The following is an 18,382-nucleotide window of genomic DNA, read 5'->3' as shown; positions in this document are numbered from 1 at the left end:
AGTCGGTCATTGACCAACATTTGCAATGCATGTCAGCAAGGCAAAGCACACCAACTTCCCTTTCCTAGGCCATCGAGTGTTTCATCTTTTCCTTTGGAATTAGTTTTTTCAGATGTGTGGGGGCCCACTAAGACTTCATCTAGTGGGTTCCAGTACTATGTGTCATTCATTGATGATTATAGTAAATTTGTTTGGATTTACCTTCTCAAACGAAAGTGTGATGTGTTTGATGTTTTTCGTGATTTTCTTGCTCATGTTGAACGCCTTCTTTCTCGTAAAATTCTCTGCGTTCAATCGGACTGGGGCGGTGAATATGAAAAACTTAGCAACACATTCTTTAATCAACTTGGTATTGCACATCATGTGTCGTGCTCACACACGCATCAACAGAATGGCTCCGCCGAAAGAAAACACCGTCACATTGTTGACATGGGCTTGTCACTTTTATCACATGCATCCATGCCATTGCGGTTTTGGGATGAAGCCTACCTAACCGCTTGCTATCTTATCAACAGACTTCCTAGCCGTGTTATAGGAAATGTTAGTCCCATGGAAAACCTGTTTCATCACAAACCAGACTATGTGTCTCTTCGAACCTTCGGGTGCGCATGTTGACCAAACTTACGTCCGTACAACACACACAAACTCTCCTTTCGCTCTCAACAATGTGTGTTCATAGGGTATAGCATCCGTCACAAAGGCTATAAATGCCTTCATGTACCCACAGCTCGCATCTATATTTCACGTGAGATGTTGTGTTTGACAAGAAAATTTTTCCGTTTGCTCAAACCCAAACCGCTCCCATACCACCTCGTGTTGCAGAACATGCCATCCTCCTTTTTCCGCATGACCACATGAATTATTGCACTTCTGTTTCGGATGCTAATTTGGATGCAGGATCCCATGTGCCACAAACGATCCCAGGCGCGGCTTCCCCAGGATCCCATGCAGATTCTGGCGCTGATCCCGGAGCTGATTCGCTCTCGGATCCCGTGCCTGCAGACAACAACAGCGCGCCCTCTCCTTCAACATGCGACAGCGATGCGCCCGCCTCTCCATTGGACCAGGTGCCCGGCACGGGTGGGCCACCCGCCCCACCCGCCTCTACGCGGCGCTCGTCCTCACCTGCAGTGGGGCCTACCACCGGGCCGGTTCCCGCTGCGCCCGACACACCAGCCGTGACCGTCCGTGTGGTGCCCATACCTGCTGCGGGGGAAACCGGTGTGGGCCCGTCCCCGGTTGTGGGCGCGGATTCCTCCCCTGACGAGCAGCTCATGAGATCCCAGGTGGATCCGCCTGCTGCTGCACGCTGGATCTTCTGTGGCTGCCGGACCCTCTGTTCCACTGGGGCATGCCATGGTGACTCGGACCCGCGATCATACGCGCCATGTCAAGCAACACACTGATGGCACCATCGTCTACAACCCGTCCAAACGTGCCTTCCTCACTGTACGTGAACCTGCGGATTACCGTGAGGCGCTCCGGTCCCCAAGTTGGTACCAAGCCATGCAAGCTGAACTTGATGCGCTTCGCCACAATGGCACTTGGACTCTTGTTGCTCCGCCACCCAATGTCAACATCATTGACTGCAAATGGGTTTTTAAGGTCAAGCACAAAGCAGATGGCTCGGTTGATCGTCTCAAAGCTCGTCTTGTTGCGAAGGGGTTCAAGCAACGACATGGTTTGGACTATGATGACACGTTCAGTCCGGTTGTCAAACCTGTTACCGTGCGTCTCGTGCTTTCTATTGCAGTCTCCCGTGGGTGGTGCTTGCGGTAGTTGGACGTCCAAAATGCCTTTCTTCATGGCATTCTGCAAGAGACAGTGTACATGCGTCAACCTCCTGGCTTCGAAGATCCTTCTACTCCTCGGTATCTATGCAAGCTTCAGAAAGCCCTTTATGGTCTTAAACAAGCTCCTCGGGCTTGGTACTCTCGGTTGAGCTCTCGTCTTCAACAACTTGGTTTTCTGCCATCCGAGGCTGACACATCACCTTTTGTCTTGAACCGGAGAGGGGTCACCATTTTCATGCTCGTGTACGTTGATGATATCATTGTGGCCAGCTCCTCTCCCATTGCTACCACCAAGCTACTAGGTGAGCTTCAGGCTTCATTTTCTCTCAAAGACCTTGGTCCGTTGCATTATTTTCTTGGAGTCGAGGTGACGTCATCGCCAAGGGGGCTTGTTCTGTCACAGCAGAAATATATTGGCGATATCCTTCACCGGGAAAACATGGAAAATTGCAAGATCTCCACCACGCCTATGTCTTCCAGTGAGAAGATCAGTAAGGAGAGTGGTACGCTTCTTGGACAGGATGACAACACTAATTATCGGAGTTTAGTTGGGGCTCTTCAGTACCTAACACTCATGAGGCCAGACATCTGCTTTGCGGTGAATCGAGTCTGCCAATTCTTGCATGCACCAACCACGGTAAATTTTTCAGCAGCCAAACACATTCTGCGGTATATGAAGTATACACGAGTTATGGGACTGTCTATACGGAAGTCTCCCTCCATGCTACTGAGCTGTTTCTCAGATGCAGACTGGGCAGGATGCAGTGACGATCGCAGGTCCACAGGGGGCTTTGCTGTGTTTCTTGGACCCAACCTGGTTTCTTGGAGCTCAAGGAAGCAAGCCACCGTTTCATGATCAAGTACCGAATCTGAATACAAGGCCTTGGCAAATGGAAAAGCGGAGCTAATTTGGATACAGTCTGTTCTTGGAGAGCTTGGAGTCTTTATGTCTCGTCCTCCAGTTTTGTGGTGTGATAATCTGGGAGCTACCTATTTGTCAGCAAACCCCGTGTTTCATGCGAGAACAAAACACATAGAAGTGGATTTCCACTTTGGGAGAGAGCTGCGGCAAAAGCTCTTGACGTTCGATTCATCTCGTCGAACAGGTTGCAGATATATTTACCAAGCCACTGGCTGAGGCGCCTTTTGTATCGAATAGATGCAATCTTAATCTTCTAGTACAAAGTTAAGATTGAGAGGGGATGTCAAACATGTAGTTGTGATCTAGGAAGTTGTTAGTATCTTGTATATCTCCTGTAACAACTCATGTATATCCGGCTAGGCCTTTGTGCCCTAGCTCACGTATATATAAACCCTCGGAGGCCACTGTTTGGAGTGCGCCGATCCAATCTACCTTTCCCTCAGTTTTCACACTAGGCAAACCTCCCCGCCGCCACACTGCCTCCTAGCCGTCAAGCCGGATGCTTGCCACCGCAGCCGCCGGAGACGGGAAAGCACTTCCGTCCCTCGCGGCTGCGATCCACCTGGGAACAACCACAATGGCCAACACGAGCCATTAGTCAGCTAGCACGAACATCTACACTGCAACCTTTGCACCGCAAACACAACATCCTGCGCAAGCTCCCTCAATTTTAAGGTGGCTCCTCTCCTCTCGTGTTCCTCTCGCGTCGCCTCCCCTGCGGGCGGCTCAGGAGGACTCAGCCGCCGCCTTGTAACCCTCCAGCGCCCTTCTCCCCCTCCGCCGCTGCCGATGGTCGGCGCCGGGCAAAGCACGTGCGTGCGACGGCGGCGGCGGAGGGCCTCTCCTCCCTCTCCCGAATCCGCGGCGGTGCGGGCGTCCTGATCCACGGGTTGCGGCCCTTCTGTCGGTGTGGCGGACCCCGGAGGCGGCGGGCTTGCGGCGGTGCACGGGCGCCTAGATCCATGGGTGTGGGACTCCCGGCAGCGTGCGGGCTCCAGGCGGCGGTGGGATCGGTCGACGGCGGGCTTGGGCCATGGCGTTAGCCACACAGTGCCGTATCTCGTCGCTCGTGGTGGATCTCGCCACTCTGGCCATCGTGGAAGAAGCTGGATCTGGGACAGCGGCCCTGTTAGGCTTGGCGATCGCGCCCTCGGCCAGCGACGTTCGCGACAGGGGGGGGGGGGTGTGGATGGAGTTGCCGGTGGATCTCCTCCACCCTGCAGGCTCTCTCCCACTGCACCTGGTGTCTTACGATCGCGGTCGTCGGCCTCGGTGCGTTCGCGGGGGCTGGTAGAGGTGCCACCGGACCGGAGGAAACTCTGGATGACTCGTTCATCCCGACGGTGGCGATGACCAGGGTCGCCGTTCTCCTCCTTGCAGGCGCCGTTGAGGTCCATGCCCTCCACCTTGACCCCATGCCCGGGTGAAAACCTAAAATCTCCTTAGATTGGGTAGCGGCGGCACTGCATGTGTTGTACCCTTCTTGGAGGCGCCGCCTGGGGCGTTTGGGTGCTCAGTTAGAGGAACTGCAGACAGAGGGGATGGGACCAGTGGCAACTGGTGGTGTTCACGACGGAGGGGCGGCATGGCATCTGGCACGTCGATGACGGCGAGTCTCAGCGGAATGGAGCAGCGGGGTCTCGCCGGTGGGCGCGTGATGATGGACGAGCGTATTATGGTGGCGTTGTCTGGCGTCGTGGTTTTGTCGACATCAGTTAGACCGGGCAAGGTAGATGTAGCAGTACAACACTGAAGATGGAATGGTCGCAGGTGGCTGCGGCAGCCTCATACCCGGCAGGCGTCCTGGCTGAGGAGTGCGCCGGACTGGTGGGTGCCCCATACCCTGCAGGAGTCCTAGTTGGGACCTCTGGTCTTAAATGTTAGATTTGGCTGCGAGGTCCGTTTGGTATTAGGCCCAGACTATCAGCATCCCTTCATCAATTGGATAGGAGTAGCGACAGATGTCGTCTAGACGGTGGCTTTAGTCTTACTGTTGTATGACTTTGTAAGGTCTTGTGTGAATTATTAATAAACTGGCTGCATGCATCGTCCAGATGCAGAGCCGGGGTCCTCCTCCTTTTCTTAGAAAAACATCATGCACAAGCCACGTGTCAGCCAACACGTCCTCCACGCGGCAACCTTCGCACAACATTCACAAAGGGAACAAACACTGCCTCTGCCTTCCTGGAGTCAGCACAGACTTTGCCGGCAGACCCTTCGGCAGCGACGAAGCACGGGGGACAGGGGAGACGGCCCTATAGGCGGCAGCTATGGTTCCCTGTGCCACCGAGGAGAGCATCGGACTTTAAATTAGTAAAGCAACAAACAGGTAACAATACAAAGTTCAAACACGGACATAGTAGGGTATCCGCAAATTGAATAGGGAGAGGCTCAAATGAGGAGGTTTTCTATGGGCAAAATAAAGTAAAGACTATTGTGGTGCGTAATAAGCTTCATTTATGTTGATGTAGTGCATAGTTCTAATCTTGCCCACCACCGCGCTCAACGTTGCATGTCATTTCCTTTTTCCCAAAGCCAACCTAATCTAAAGGAAACTAGATCAATGGGATGATTCGGAATAACACCTTCAATCACAAGCTCATACCGACAAATCCATAGTGCTCAAGAAAATGCCACAAATGCCCTCCAAGCAACTCTATGGTTTAGGTTGTGTAAACCATGAACTACTCTAGAGTTTCCTGAAGCTCACCCTAACACAACTCCAAAGGACCAGAACAAGACTCACTGTAAAAGTACCATACTAAAAGCTAATGAACCAACCGAACATAGACTCCAATGTTGTAACTTGATCCCACAGTACAGATTGGTATCCAACCAAAACCACATGTAAACTTATGTTATGGAATCTGATCGAGAAGTTTTTAATCCTGACTCATATTACTAGATTTTTAATTACTAAATATACAATGCATTTTCTGGATCATCACGATAGATCGAGATCGACCAAACATGCACATGGTAGCTTAATTAATTTCCCTTCTATCCTTTATTGATCCATGTGTAAACAATGCATTGTAGTAGATCAAAGTGCTCCGGCTAGATCCAAAATACAAACAGTCACATGTGAAACAGAAGACAAGACATAAATATATTTTTATTTAATCCATCCTAATCTTCTCGGGATCTTAATATACTGAGTGCTCTTTTTTATGCTAATACTCTAGGGTATCTCAATATATTTTTTCTGTCTATTATCGATCCATATGATCACCAGCCTTAATCAGTGTATAATTAAAGTTTCCTCTTTATAAATATGACATCATATCCTGTAGTATGTGAGAAATGCACGTCGTGGTTTCATTGTGATCTCGATCCATCATCAATACATGTGTTAATTAACACTCAATATTTACATGTAAAGGTCTCGAAACCAGTAGCTAGATCCAAACTTGGTCAATCGTCTCTGGAACACAAAACTAGGACATGAAGAATAGTTATTTTTATCCATCCTCATCGTAGTATGTCAATATAATATGGTATAAGTCAATATAATATGGTATAATGAGTGTCCTACTATACTAATGGTATTTCAATATTTTTTGCTTCTCTCCATTATGGATTCATGTGCTCACCCTCTCTCCAGCCCGGATAAGGATCAGCTAATAACACCACGCACTGGAGACGTGAGGAAGGCACACGCACTCACTCAGAAACTCAATACTACGGTAATAGAGCAAGCTACTGACTTAGATTGGATAGTTGGCGCGGAGAATTCACATCAGAATTGTTCAGTGCATTCATATTCGCTTTCACATATGCACATACAAACTTGATCAAACTTAATTGCATAGTCATGCATCAACTCGATCAAAACCAACACAAGTCTACAAGTCCATATGTTTTTCTTTTGCGGGGGACAAGTCCATATATTGCTAGAGCCTTTTGCTGATTGAGCAAGGTAGGTTGCTAGAGCCTATTGCCGATTAAGCAGGGAAAATCTTTGAGATCGGCACAGACTCAAATGTTGATCTGTAACACGTCCTCCCACCACCTCATCACCTTCACGAACATCAAGACATCTGTAGAAGTGGGCATTAACTCATTTGTTTGGCAGATACGATTCCTTAGGTAGCAGGTGTACGTACCTTGCCTGGTTTTTGGTTGACACATAGTCGACAAAGCCACATGTAGAGTTATGGAATCCTAGATTAACTTAATCACGAGGCATCCAGGCATGCACGCCGTGTGTAGCTCGACTCCATCAATCCATCTGATAAAAATTCATACGTGGCAACCACGCGCTCACGCAAGACAAGAGCGCGAAACTGGAAGAGAAAACTTCTTTTATTCATCATCATTATCTTCGGCTCACGAACATAAAAGAATATATAGTGTCATTAGGGATTGGTCTGTTTTCAGGACATCATCAGCCTCCAAATGAATTAGTGCCCAAACGAGCTTGCTAGATCCAAATTTTGCCAATCTCGGCAGTGGCCAAACCAGCTATAGAGCTAGCTAGCTGAGAATAACTAAATCGTGAGCTCATACTAATACAGACGCTTCAACACGCAGTGTAAACTAGGAACATATGCAGGTACACTAACCAACTTAGATGATAGATCGAGTTTGAGACCAGGATCAAATCATCAAATGTATGCGCCATAACTTAATTACCTCTTTTCTCAAAAAAAAACTTAATTACCTCTTGACTCAAGGATGCATGTGACATAGCTTCTCGATAAAAGGCATATTTATTGACTCAAAATGTAGCATCAAGCAGGTACAAAGTATGATGAGCAACACCTGACCTCTGAATGTGCCATAGCTTAAAAAATGGATCCATTGTTGATCCATCTGTTACCAATTCGTACATGTATTCTAGATTAGTACTCCAAGTTAGTTCGAGACCTAGCAAATTCCATGTGGATCACGAAACTGATAGAGCTAGGAAGATGCTCTCTATTTTCCAAGTAATGCAAAATCGATTAAAACTCTTGGTTTATTTTTGGTATTTTGGAATGCAAAAATATGCTTATATTGTCACCATCTAAGTAATGCAATAATTGCAGGACATGCGCTACTATATGGAGTAAAACTCTAGGGTAATTTGGTATTTTTATTTATCTTACTCCATTATTGATCGATGTCTTATTTCACATAAGATATTTTCTTTAATTGTTGTAGAGAGAATTGCTTGTACATCGTTTCTCATACATTGATAAATTTGGGTCACCAGGCGAAATATATTTCTTACTGCAAACCTCTATACTTTCGACCTACCAATTTTATGAGTGGGAACCATTGGCATCTGAGGGGGGGAGGGAATCATCGTGAAACAGAAACGAGGGGAATAAACTACAATCTGGGTTTGGAAGGAAGGCGCCTTCGAAGAAAGAAGTGAGAAGAGAACGGTTTCATTGCTCGGATTTTTCTGAATTTATTTCAGGCCTTCTGGCGATTTGCGTTCACTGGGAAGAGACGTTCCCGATGACTACGAATGCATCGTGGCGACTTCATCAATCTCAAGAGGATGTGCCGGCTCAATCTCTCGAAGGTGCTTATAGAAGTAGGGTGTGTGCATGCGTTCATAAAGATGAGTGTATGTGTGTGTGTTTGAGCGTCTGTACTGTGTTAAAAAAAGTTATTTCATGTATACAGTACGTTAATACTAAATGCTAGATCCAAAGCTAGGCAATTGCATCTGGAAAACAAAATGTAGAAGAGAAAGGAAGATGCTCCATATTCGTATCTATCCTGATCTTATCACGATCTTATAAATTTTCTTAGATGATCATGTCACGATCTCAATTAATGAAATGAGTGAGGTACTAACTGCTGATTGAAATTAAATCTAAACCAGGGCATTTCGGTCTTTTCAGCCTCTCCCTCCATTATCGGTCCACCTACCTACCCTTTCTCAATCTCCAACCCTGAAGCTATTGGTTGAGTTATAAATAACACCATCCTGGTCGTAAGGAAGACACACTCCCAGATAGCAGTGCAGTACTGATAGTAGAGCTAGGAAGGATCGATGGCCTGCAGTAGAGCAATGGTAGCCCTGATGGGGCTTGTCCTTGCCGCGCTGCTCTTCCCAGCAGCTTTGTCGTCCAGGCGGCCGGATCAGCTTATCTCCATGACCACCGATGGCCAGTACCATAGTACACGTCCAGTAGTGACCATAGCCGACGGTCTCACTGCGGACTACCATGACGTGTCGTGCCCCGATCTGCAGGGCATCGTGCGCACCGCCGTGGTAGAAGCCCTACAGGGAGATATCACCATCGCCGCTGACCTCCTCCGTATGTTCTTCCACGACTGCTTCCCGCAGGTACATTTTTTTTTGAGTCAAGCATCCTCCGGGTAATTAAGTACCCCTCCGTCCCAAAATTCTTGTCTTATATTTGTCTAAATACGAATGTATCAAGTCACATTTTAGTATTAGATACATCCGTATCTAGACAAATGTAAGACAAGAATTTTGGGACGGAGGGAGTATGTAAAACATGTTTGATTCGTAGCCTAACAACATCTCAGGTCTAACTTTATGGGTTTAGTTCAATGTTACACTTGTGTCTTGCCAGATTTTCCTAGCCATGGCCATATATATATGATTCAATTCTTGCCGCACTTGTGCAGCCAATTTGTACATTACATTTTCCTTTAGCACACTTAGCTGAAGATTAGTTGTGGGAATGTTAGTCATGAACTAAACATGCTGGTAACCCTAGCTAGCTAACTAATTATTTTACACAAAACTGTGTTGTGTACATACACATAAATGTATGTATGTGTACAGGGATGCGATGCGTCGATTCTTCTGCTGGGAACTCCATGGAGTGAGATGAGAATGCCGCCGAACCTGTCTCTAGATATCAGGCGGAAAGTGGCGTTCCTCATGGAGGACATCCGCGCCAAGGTGCACGAAGCCTGTGGGCCCACCGTCTCCTGCGCCGACATCATGGCCCTTGCCACTCACGACGCCGTTATAGCGGTATGTCACTTTTGGAAGAAAAAAATACAGAGCATGTGGTTAAACTTCCTTAAGTGTTGCTACTAAATATGTAAGATTAATTGTTTTCCCTATCATCAACACGCTAAATCATATGCTTTAATGCAACTTGCAGTCGGGTGGCAAACCTTACCATGTGCCACTCGGTAGGCTCGACAGCATCGAGCCCGCGCCGCTGAGGTTCGTCGAGGAGCTCCCGCCCCCCACCTTCAGCATTGGCCAGCTTATAGCTGCCTTCAAAAGCCGCAGCCTCGACGAGAAAGACCTCGTGGTGCTCTCTGGTGCGCATACCATTGGGAAAGCTCATTGCGCCACCTTCAGCGACCGTTTCCCCAACTCCGACTCTGATGACTTTGTCCGAAGGCTACAAGATAACTGCACCGCCGACGTGAACCGGCGTCAGGACCTTGATGTTACCACCCCGGAAAAGTTCGACAACAAGTACTACATCAACCTCAAGCAGGGGAAGGGGGTTCTTACATCCGACGTGCAACTCCTCCTCAACGAGACCACCCGAGGGTACGTGAACGACTTCGCCGACAACGAGTGGTGGTTCTGGAACCAGTTCGGCAGCTCCATGAGCAAGATGGGGATGCTCCAGGGACCTCAAGGAAACGTCGGCCGCATCCGCCAGCAGTGCTACTAGTCTCATCGTACGTCCAACCTATTGAGGTGTTTGCTGCCTGCATTCTGCTTCCTTCAGATGGGATCGTTTTTTTATATTCAAATAAGAGGAGATCACATAGTAACTATGTTGAAGACGACTGTTAATCTCCTTGTAATAAGAAATAGCAGGCTGGCTCTACCCCTTTATCACACGAAATTTACTACTCCTAGTACTTACAAACTGTACGGTAAAGCCATTTACATTCGCGTTCCATCTACAGCGCCTATCTCCACCACCCAGAGCTGCCCATGATCGAAAGATGCATGTGAGAAAGCGACATGGGCACCTGCAGCCGTGTCCTTCTCTTTCGCATGCATGTCAGGTAGTAGGTGGACCTGTTGCTAGATTCTTGCATGTCCAACATTAATCTCCAGCCCAATTACGTGAGTAATTTCCCTTATTATCTTTGATGGTGGCTGTAGACCAGCACACAAACATGATTTAAATGCCAAAATAAATAAATATCTTGTTGTTTAAATTGGTTTGAAAGAACGTACTTTAAATAATTTCAAAGGGAACCAAAGTTTGTTAAATTGGTCTCTGAACTTTGCCATGAAAAACAGAAGAAATTTTGAGAAATTTTGGCATATCTCATAACTGTTGAAAAATAGTCAAAGAACTTTATTAACTTTCTTTTGAACTTTACCTTCAAAACTCAAAGAACTTTAGGTTTTATTGGTTTTTTCAAAAGTTCTTCTGATTTTCATGGCAAAATTCAGACACATTCTTCATAGAGTTCTTAAGAAATTTATACTTGTGATTGGTGGTTAGTTATGCAAACCAGATAAAAATTGTTATGCATATGATAAAATTAGCAACTACAGTATTAGTATTAATCTGTTCACCCCCAAAGTAATTAGCAATGTGAGTTATGCATACAAGAGAAAAGCCACAAAACCGAGCATGGAAGGGAAAAGGGCGCAGGACATGCGGAGGAAAAGCTGACATGCAGAATCTATAGCCTGTGGCCTCACGTTTTGAGTGGACCCACCACATCCTACCTTTGCATGCAACACAAATCCAAATGCATGAAATAGCGGCTTGGATTTCTGCTGCAAATGGAACGCGAAGGACAAAAACCGCGTCCCAAACTGTATCAGAGTTGGAGGCGGTTTGGAATCTTATTATCAAAATAGTTTTGTCAATCTGAGCTTGTTGTTTCTGTTCTATATTGCAAACTTTTTACAGGAGGTGCGGGACGCTATAGCCCGACCCCCGCGTCGCTCCCCCAGGCGCCTCGGCGGAACCTAGTTGCCGGTCGGCGCACCCCCCCTCTCCTTCCCTTTCCCTCGCCGCCACCGGAGGATGCGGCCAGGCTAAGCCCGCGTCGTGCACAGCGGCGGCGGGGCGTTTCCCGGCGCGGAGACGAGCATCCATGGCGGAGGGAGGTCGTGCCCTCGTCCCGCTCGGCTGCCGACTAACTGCTACGCCCCGATGGCCTTGTCCTTGGATCCGGTGGGTGGCTCCTCCGGTCCTCCTCCTGGTTCCTGTTGCTGCTTCCGGCGACGGCGCTTCCGGCTCCCGGTGTTCTGTGGCGGCCGCCTCGGCTTTCCGCCTCAGATTCTTCTGGCTTGGTTGGGATGGGGTGGCAGCCCTCCCAGCCCTGCTCGCATGCATCGTGCGGCTTGCGTGCGGGTCGCTGGCCGGGAGCGGATGCGGAGCTCCTCTGGTGGCTGCCCTGCGGTGGAAGGGTGGTGGGTCTGGCAGGTGGCCAGATCTGGCTCGCCGCGGGTGCTGCTGGTCGGCATCGACGGCAACGAGGTGCAGTGGTGGTCCCTGTACGGCAATGGTGTGGTTGTTGTGCAGGGGATGTGCGGGTCTGTGGAGGTTCGAGCGTTGGAGGTGCTGGTTGGTGTCTGCCAAGTGCGTTGGAGTGAGGTTCTGCTGCTCCGGGCTAAAGTCTGGCCGGTGCCTGCCAACCGGTGGCGGCGACGCCCATGGGCATCGCTATCCTTTTTGGAGGTGCCGTCAAGGAGATCAACGAATCCTCTTCTCTCAGATCGAGTTCTTCAGGTAAAAGACAAAACCCTTGTGTAGGATCGGGTGGCGGCGGCGTCTTCCACATCGTTCTTCCTCTTGGGGGCGCCGTCTTGAAGACTTTGATCCCTCCTACACTCCCTCGGGGCTGGACGCGCATGACATCATGGTCGGTAGGTGCCTGACTAGCGATGCGGAAGTGGCATTGTGACTTGTGTGGCGACAATGATGATTCCAAGATGAGTGCGGTCGTGGCTTGCCTTCATCGTCAACCGTTTGGCATGCTCTTGAGCGTGAAGTCGGAGTTGTGGCATTGCAGGGCGATACTGCAGCAATGATGCCATGCGATGGGCAAGTCGGACACTGTCGGTGCAAGGTGTGCTCCTTTTCTCCTGCGAGGCTTGTCATCAAAGTCGGAGCTGCCTCGTCCTCGACGCCCGCGACCGATTGTTTTGCTTTGGCCAGCAGGGTTCACGGTGAAGTCGGAGTCGCCTGCTCAGAGAGAGGCGATGACGATGACATTGCTAGCAACCTTTTTTTAGTGAATCAGGCCCTAAGGGACCGTGTTCCAAAAAAAAAAAATGAACTTGTCTAATAAACACCATGCACAAACACTTTTTTCCGACAAAGACCATCTCTGAAATTTTGCCTTCTCAACTTGAAAACCTCAACTGTCACCAACAGGAGCCCCATTTAGATGAAGTGGTGGAGGTTCCGAGTCTGTGTATATGTGATGAAGAAAATAAAAAGTCATGGAAGTTATGGTCTATGCAGGTCCTTTGGTCTGGAATATCTCGTCTTTGATGAATGTGCCTTCTTGCCACGGGAATTCGTAGAAGTAGCATTTGCACTGAAATTTCTAGAGGTCGCATGAAGATCACATACGTTAACCTTTGACAAGGACAGTCTTTATATCTTGACAAGGATAGTCTTTATATCTTGCAACTGAAGGCTCGAAATCTTTCGTGTTCAGTATGAACGTCTTCCCATTTTGCTACTAGTATGTTTGTGGCCTTTAGGCCACAACTTGAAGGTACTCTCTCTGTCCAGAAATACTTGTCATCAAAATAGACAAAAGGGGCTGTATCTAGAACTAAAATACATCTAGATACATCTCTTTTTATTCATATTGATGACAAGTATTTCCAGACGGAGGGAGTACACGACAATGGGATTAGTGAGCTGACAAACTTCAAATTTGGAGTCTGGCTCCTGGACAAATCAGCCTGCAACCGTCACTGTGGTGGTAGAGGACCAGGTCGTGACACCTTTTTGGCACAAAATTTATTGACGAAAGCCTCGTCAGTCAAGCGATGGGGTAGATGATGGATTCGTGAAGAACCTTGCAGTCCTCTTCGTCAGCCAGAAGCTCTCTCTTCGTTACACTAGGGAAGAACAACGAGATACTCTAAAGGCATAGATGCGGACGAGTTAACAGATAAAAGGATAACCACCCGTTATGTGCTTTGCGTCACCCTTGCCAAGTCGAGTCGTGCACTGCGGATCCTTCTCTCGGCATCAGCTCCTATGCTAGTACTCCCTCTGCCCGGAAAAGATTGTCCTAACCTTGTTTTTCAAATAGATGTATGTAGCACTAACTTGATGCTAGATATATCCATTTGAGAGACAAGCTTTTTGGAACGGAGGGAGTAGTATTCTCTTTTCAGGTGTATGGAAGGAGATTTTTTTAACTAAAATGAAAAGGAGCACGGTCACTTAGCTCACATATTCATAAACCTTTTGAGATTGATCATGTGCTTTTATTATTGTCATGAGATTTTATTTTTTATTTTTGCGGGAAAACTTTTGATCTATTGATCAGACATCATGACAGTGCGAAGAACACTAGAACTAACAGAAATTACATGTATATCCATAGACCACCTAGCGACGAAAATAAGCATTGAAACGAGCCAAATGTGTGTTGCCATTATCATCTCTCCCCCGCTGCAGCCTAGTAAGCTTTGTTGTACTAGACAGTGGCGGTGCCTGAATCAAAACCTAGTGATGTCAAACTTGGCAAATGAAAAAAGTTGTAGCCAAATTAAGCAGGAACAACTTAAAACCTCACACAAAACAAACTTTTCTCAGAGAAACAAGATCTGAATTTCATAAGAGAAGAAAATTGAAAGAGAAAGAAGATAATATAGATCATACAAGTAAAAGCGGAATAAAAAGGGAAGGGCCTGGTGTGCTCACTGGTTGCCGGAGCTGCAGTATTGCTGAGCATCAAAGGCTGGCATGCTGACGGTGTTGATTATGGCGGCGGACGGCCTGAACGCTCGGTGTGCAGCATGTACACCGGAAGGTGAATAGGACAGAAGTTCAAGGAACAATCACGGGATTTTAGGATCTACCGATCGGGGAAGTTAATTAGGACCTCTTTTTTAAGATTCGGTTAGTTTGAACTTTCATTGCTATATGGGCCGGCCAAATATCACGCAATGCAGATGACAAGTGGCTTGCTCTAGAACTGCCGGCGATGTACGTATGCCTATGGCAGCAGGCGCCTTCGACTAGACAAAATCATGTGTAGTCGCTTGACTACACAATGATAATGATAGTAGATAATTGGGAAGTCATAATACTAAGGCCCAAAAGAACCAGCGTAGCAGAGCAACAAGCATTTTTGATGAAGATAAGAATAAATTGGAAGAATCCAATCTATAAATACACGACGTAGATGAACGAATACCGAATCCATACAGATCCACTAAAGACAAACACCGAGCAAATCCCACAAGAACAGCCGGAGACAAACCTCCACATGCCCTGCTAGACGCACCGCCAGGATGAGGGCTAGGCGAAGATAACCTTATCCTATCTTCAGGGAGCCAAGGGTCGGGATCCACCTCACCTCCATGACCCTAAGGCCACAGGAAGCGAGGAAGATCAGTGCCGGCAGCGGCAAGAGGGATGGAAACCCTAGTTGCTAGAGTCGCTCGTGGGGAGTAGAAGGAAACTATCTTTCGATCAAATCTTCAATCATGGCAGTAGAACGAACACTAGAAATAATAAAAATTACATCCAGATAGACCATCTAACGACGACTATAAGCACTGAAATGAACCGAAGGCGCGCCGCTATCATCGCCCTCCCTCGTCAGAGCCAGACAAAACTTGTTGTAGTAGACAGTCAGGATGTTGTCGTGCTAAGGCCCCATAGGACCAACACAACAGAACAACAACCACTGCCGATGAAAAGTAGCGTAGATCAGAAAGATCCAATTTGAAGACACCCGAATGTAGACGAATGACAACCAAATCCGAGCAAATCCATCAAAGACAGATTCGCTGGAGACACATCTCCTCACGCCCACCGATGGTGCTAGACGCACCACCGGAACAGGTGCTAGGCAGGAAGATCTTCAGAGAGCCGCCGTCATATTGCCTTGCTGAACAGGACACAAACTCTAACAAATCTCGAAAAAAGATACAAAAATGGGGCCCTCTCACTAGCAAGGGCCGGGATCCACTCTGCTCCCATGGCCCTGAGGCCACCGGAGGCAAGGCGGACCGGCAGCGACGCCAGAAAGAGGCAGAGAAACCCTAGTTTTATAGGTGAAAAAAACTTTGTTGTGTTTTTGCTTTTTTCTTTGTTGCTATGGGAAACACATGTTGATGTGATTTACATATGATTATTTCAGGAAAAAACACCATATATTATTTCTTTTTTTTCTTTTTTCGAGGATCCAAATACCAATATTATTATTTCAGTGTGTTAACAGCCCGTGCACTGGTATTCAAGAAAAACAGCCCTTGCACAGCAATCACACGCTCACACAAGAATATCAAATGGCGAAATCACTAATTAAGGAGTACTCGTTGCAAAGAACACTTCACTTTCCCAGGTCGCGACAAGTGGCGCACATGCAGCGCGCCACTTGTCGCAACCTGGGAGTTTTCTCTTTTTTCGTAGATCCGTTTATTCAAAACGTTTTATCTCTCAAACCATGCATCCAAATCTCGAACCGTTTTCACCATTAGATTCCTCGCGTCGAGATCTTCAAAACTAGATCCCATGTTGATAGGTTTTGTCGAACTTTTTTTTCATGAAAAAAACCGGACAAAAATAACCAGGCGAAAAAACCGAACCGGGAGCACGGTTTTTTCCCTTTCCGAAAGAGGCACGCCCGTGCCTCTCGCGAAATCACAACCGTACCTCTCGTGGAAGCAAAACCGTGACTCTCATGGAAGGAAAAAACAGAAAACACATTTTTTTCGTTTTCGAGAGGCACGGCCGTGTCCCTCGCGAAAGCACAACCGTGCCTCTCGCGCAAGCAAAACCGTGACTCTCGTGAAAAAAAAAGAAAACGCGTATTTTTTTCCCTTTCCGAGAGGCACGGCCATGATTTTCGCGTAAGCACAACCATGCCTCTCGCGGAAGCAAAACCGTGACTCTCACGAAAGAAAAAAAATAGAAAACGCGTTTTGTTTTTCCCTTTCCGAGAGGCACGGCCGTGACTCTCGCAAAAGCACAACCGTGCCTCTCGCGGAAGAAAAACCGTGACTCTCGCAAAAGAAAAAAAAACAGAAAACACATTTTTTTCGTTTCCAAAAGGCACGGCCATGACTCTCGATAAAGCAAAACCGTGCCTCTTGCGAAAGAAAAACCGTGACTTTTGCGAAAGAAAAAAAAGAAAACACGTTTTTTTGCGCAAATTTTTTTTTTTGAATTTTTTTTGATTGAAAAGCTAAGAAAGACCCGGGGAAAACCAAAACATCGAAAAAAACCATTTAAAATGCCGAAAACGCGTGTGGAAAAATAAAAGAAAACAAAATCCAAAGGGAGCGTCCAGAGCGCGACACGTGGCGAATGGCTGAGAGCGCGCCAAGTGGCGCTGATCGTTGCGAGGCTCCCGAAGGAGCGCTCGTTAACTAGTTGCTCCCACCAAATGGGATAAAGATTTTCTTTTTCTTTTTTTTGAGGGAAACTAGGGATTTTATTCATTGATCAGAACATTCGGAATACAAGTAATGTTTGGAGGGATCCCTAGCCACATATGGCGACCTTCCGGAAGCGACGAAGCTGCCTTGGACAAGGCATGGGCTTCAAAATTCGCCTCCCTAACCTCAAAACGAAAAGTAACTTTAACAAATTCCTTTACTCTATCTCTAATCTCATCTAGAATCATGGAATAAGGTGAATGCACACCCTGGTTGATATCCGAGACAACCTGCATACAATCTGAAGCTATTATCACATGTGTTATGTTGAGATCCTTTGCTAGGGAGAGGGCTTCATTGCATGCACAAGCTTCCAGATTTGGTGCATCAACTAGTCCTTCAAAGATCGTCGCCGAGGCTCCCAGATACTTGCCATCCTTATCTCGACAAACTGCTGCAGCAGCGCCCATGCGTCCATTGCGTGACAATCCTCCATCAACATTTATCTTCGCCGAGTGTTCACCTGGAGCGATCCACCTCTGGACACGGGGCTGTGCTGGCCCCCTAGTTGGTTGTACGGTCCTTGCCGAAGCAATCTCCAAATCCTCCAGATACCTGTTGATGAAGCACATAGTTGACAGAGGGCTCTGAAACTCGTTATCGTGTATCGCACGCCTCCTTGCCCACGAAATCGACCACATAGTGACGAGCACTCTTGCCAAATCTTGTTGGTTCAGCGTTTCAAACAACCAAAATAGCCAAAGGCGGGCATCCTCCGCTCTGTTGGATAGCAAGTGCTCAAGGACTTCTCCATCCCCCAGGGCTCAAACGCACTGCGCCATGCGACAATCAAACAGCGAGTGTCGCCAAGAATCATCAGCTGAGTTGCATATAGAACAGGCCAGCGAGGTCGCCATCTTCCTCGCATGTCTTACAGTTCCAGTTGGCAGTGACATGTGTGACAGGCGCCATACAAAAACTTTCACCTTTGATGGTATTTTAACCTTCCACAGCTGTGACCAAGAATGGCGCTCAGCTGACACATTCGACCGGCTCGTCCTCCGCTCGAGCCAATCTTCTCGCTGCTGCCTAATCCCACTTAGCATTTTGTAGGCTGATCGGACAAAGAAGACACCCCTCCTGTCATAGTGCCATGCCCAAAAATCA

General features: G+C 47.5%; 1 protein-coding gene across 1 annotated transcript; it reads left to right on the top strand.

Moving 5' to 3' along the window:
- The first annotated feature begins 8,640 nt into the window (after positions 1-8,640).
- On the top strand, positions 8,641-10,498 carry LOC147987919 (cationic peroxidase SPC4-like). Its single transcript, XM_087545506.1, has 3 exons — positions 8,641-9,004; positions 9,473-9,667; positions 9,801-10,498. The coding sequence occupies exons 1-3, from the start codon at positions 8,708-8,710 to the stop codon at positions 10,329-10,331; spliced, it is 1,023 nt and encodes a 340-aa protein (XP_087401632.1). The 5' UTR covers positions 8,641-8,707; the 3' UTR covers positions 10,332-10,498.
- Positions 10,499-18,382: the final 7,884 nt, after the last annotated feature.

Source organism: Triticum urartu, chromosome 2A (assembly GCF_056163025.1).
Source record: "Triticum urartu cultivar PI428250 chromosome 2A, HENAU_Tu73, whole genome shotgun sequence".
Taxonomy (NCBI): Eukaryota; Viridiplantae; Streptophyta; class Magnoliopsida; order Poales; family Poaceae; genus Triticum; species Triticum urartu.
The sequence above is the reverse complement of the archived record's forward strand: the minus strand, read 5'-3'. Positions and strand labels throughout refer to the sequence as shown.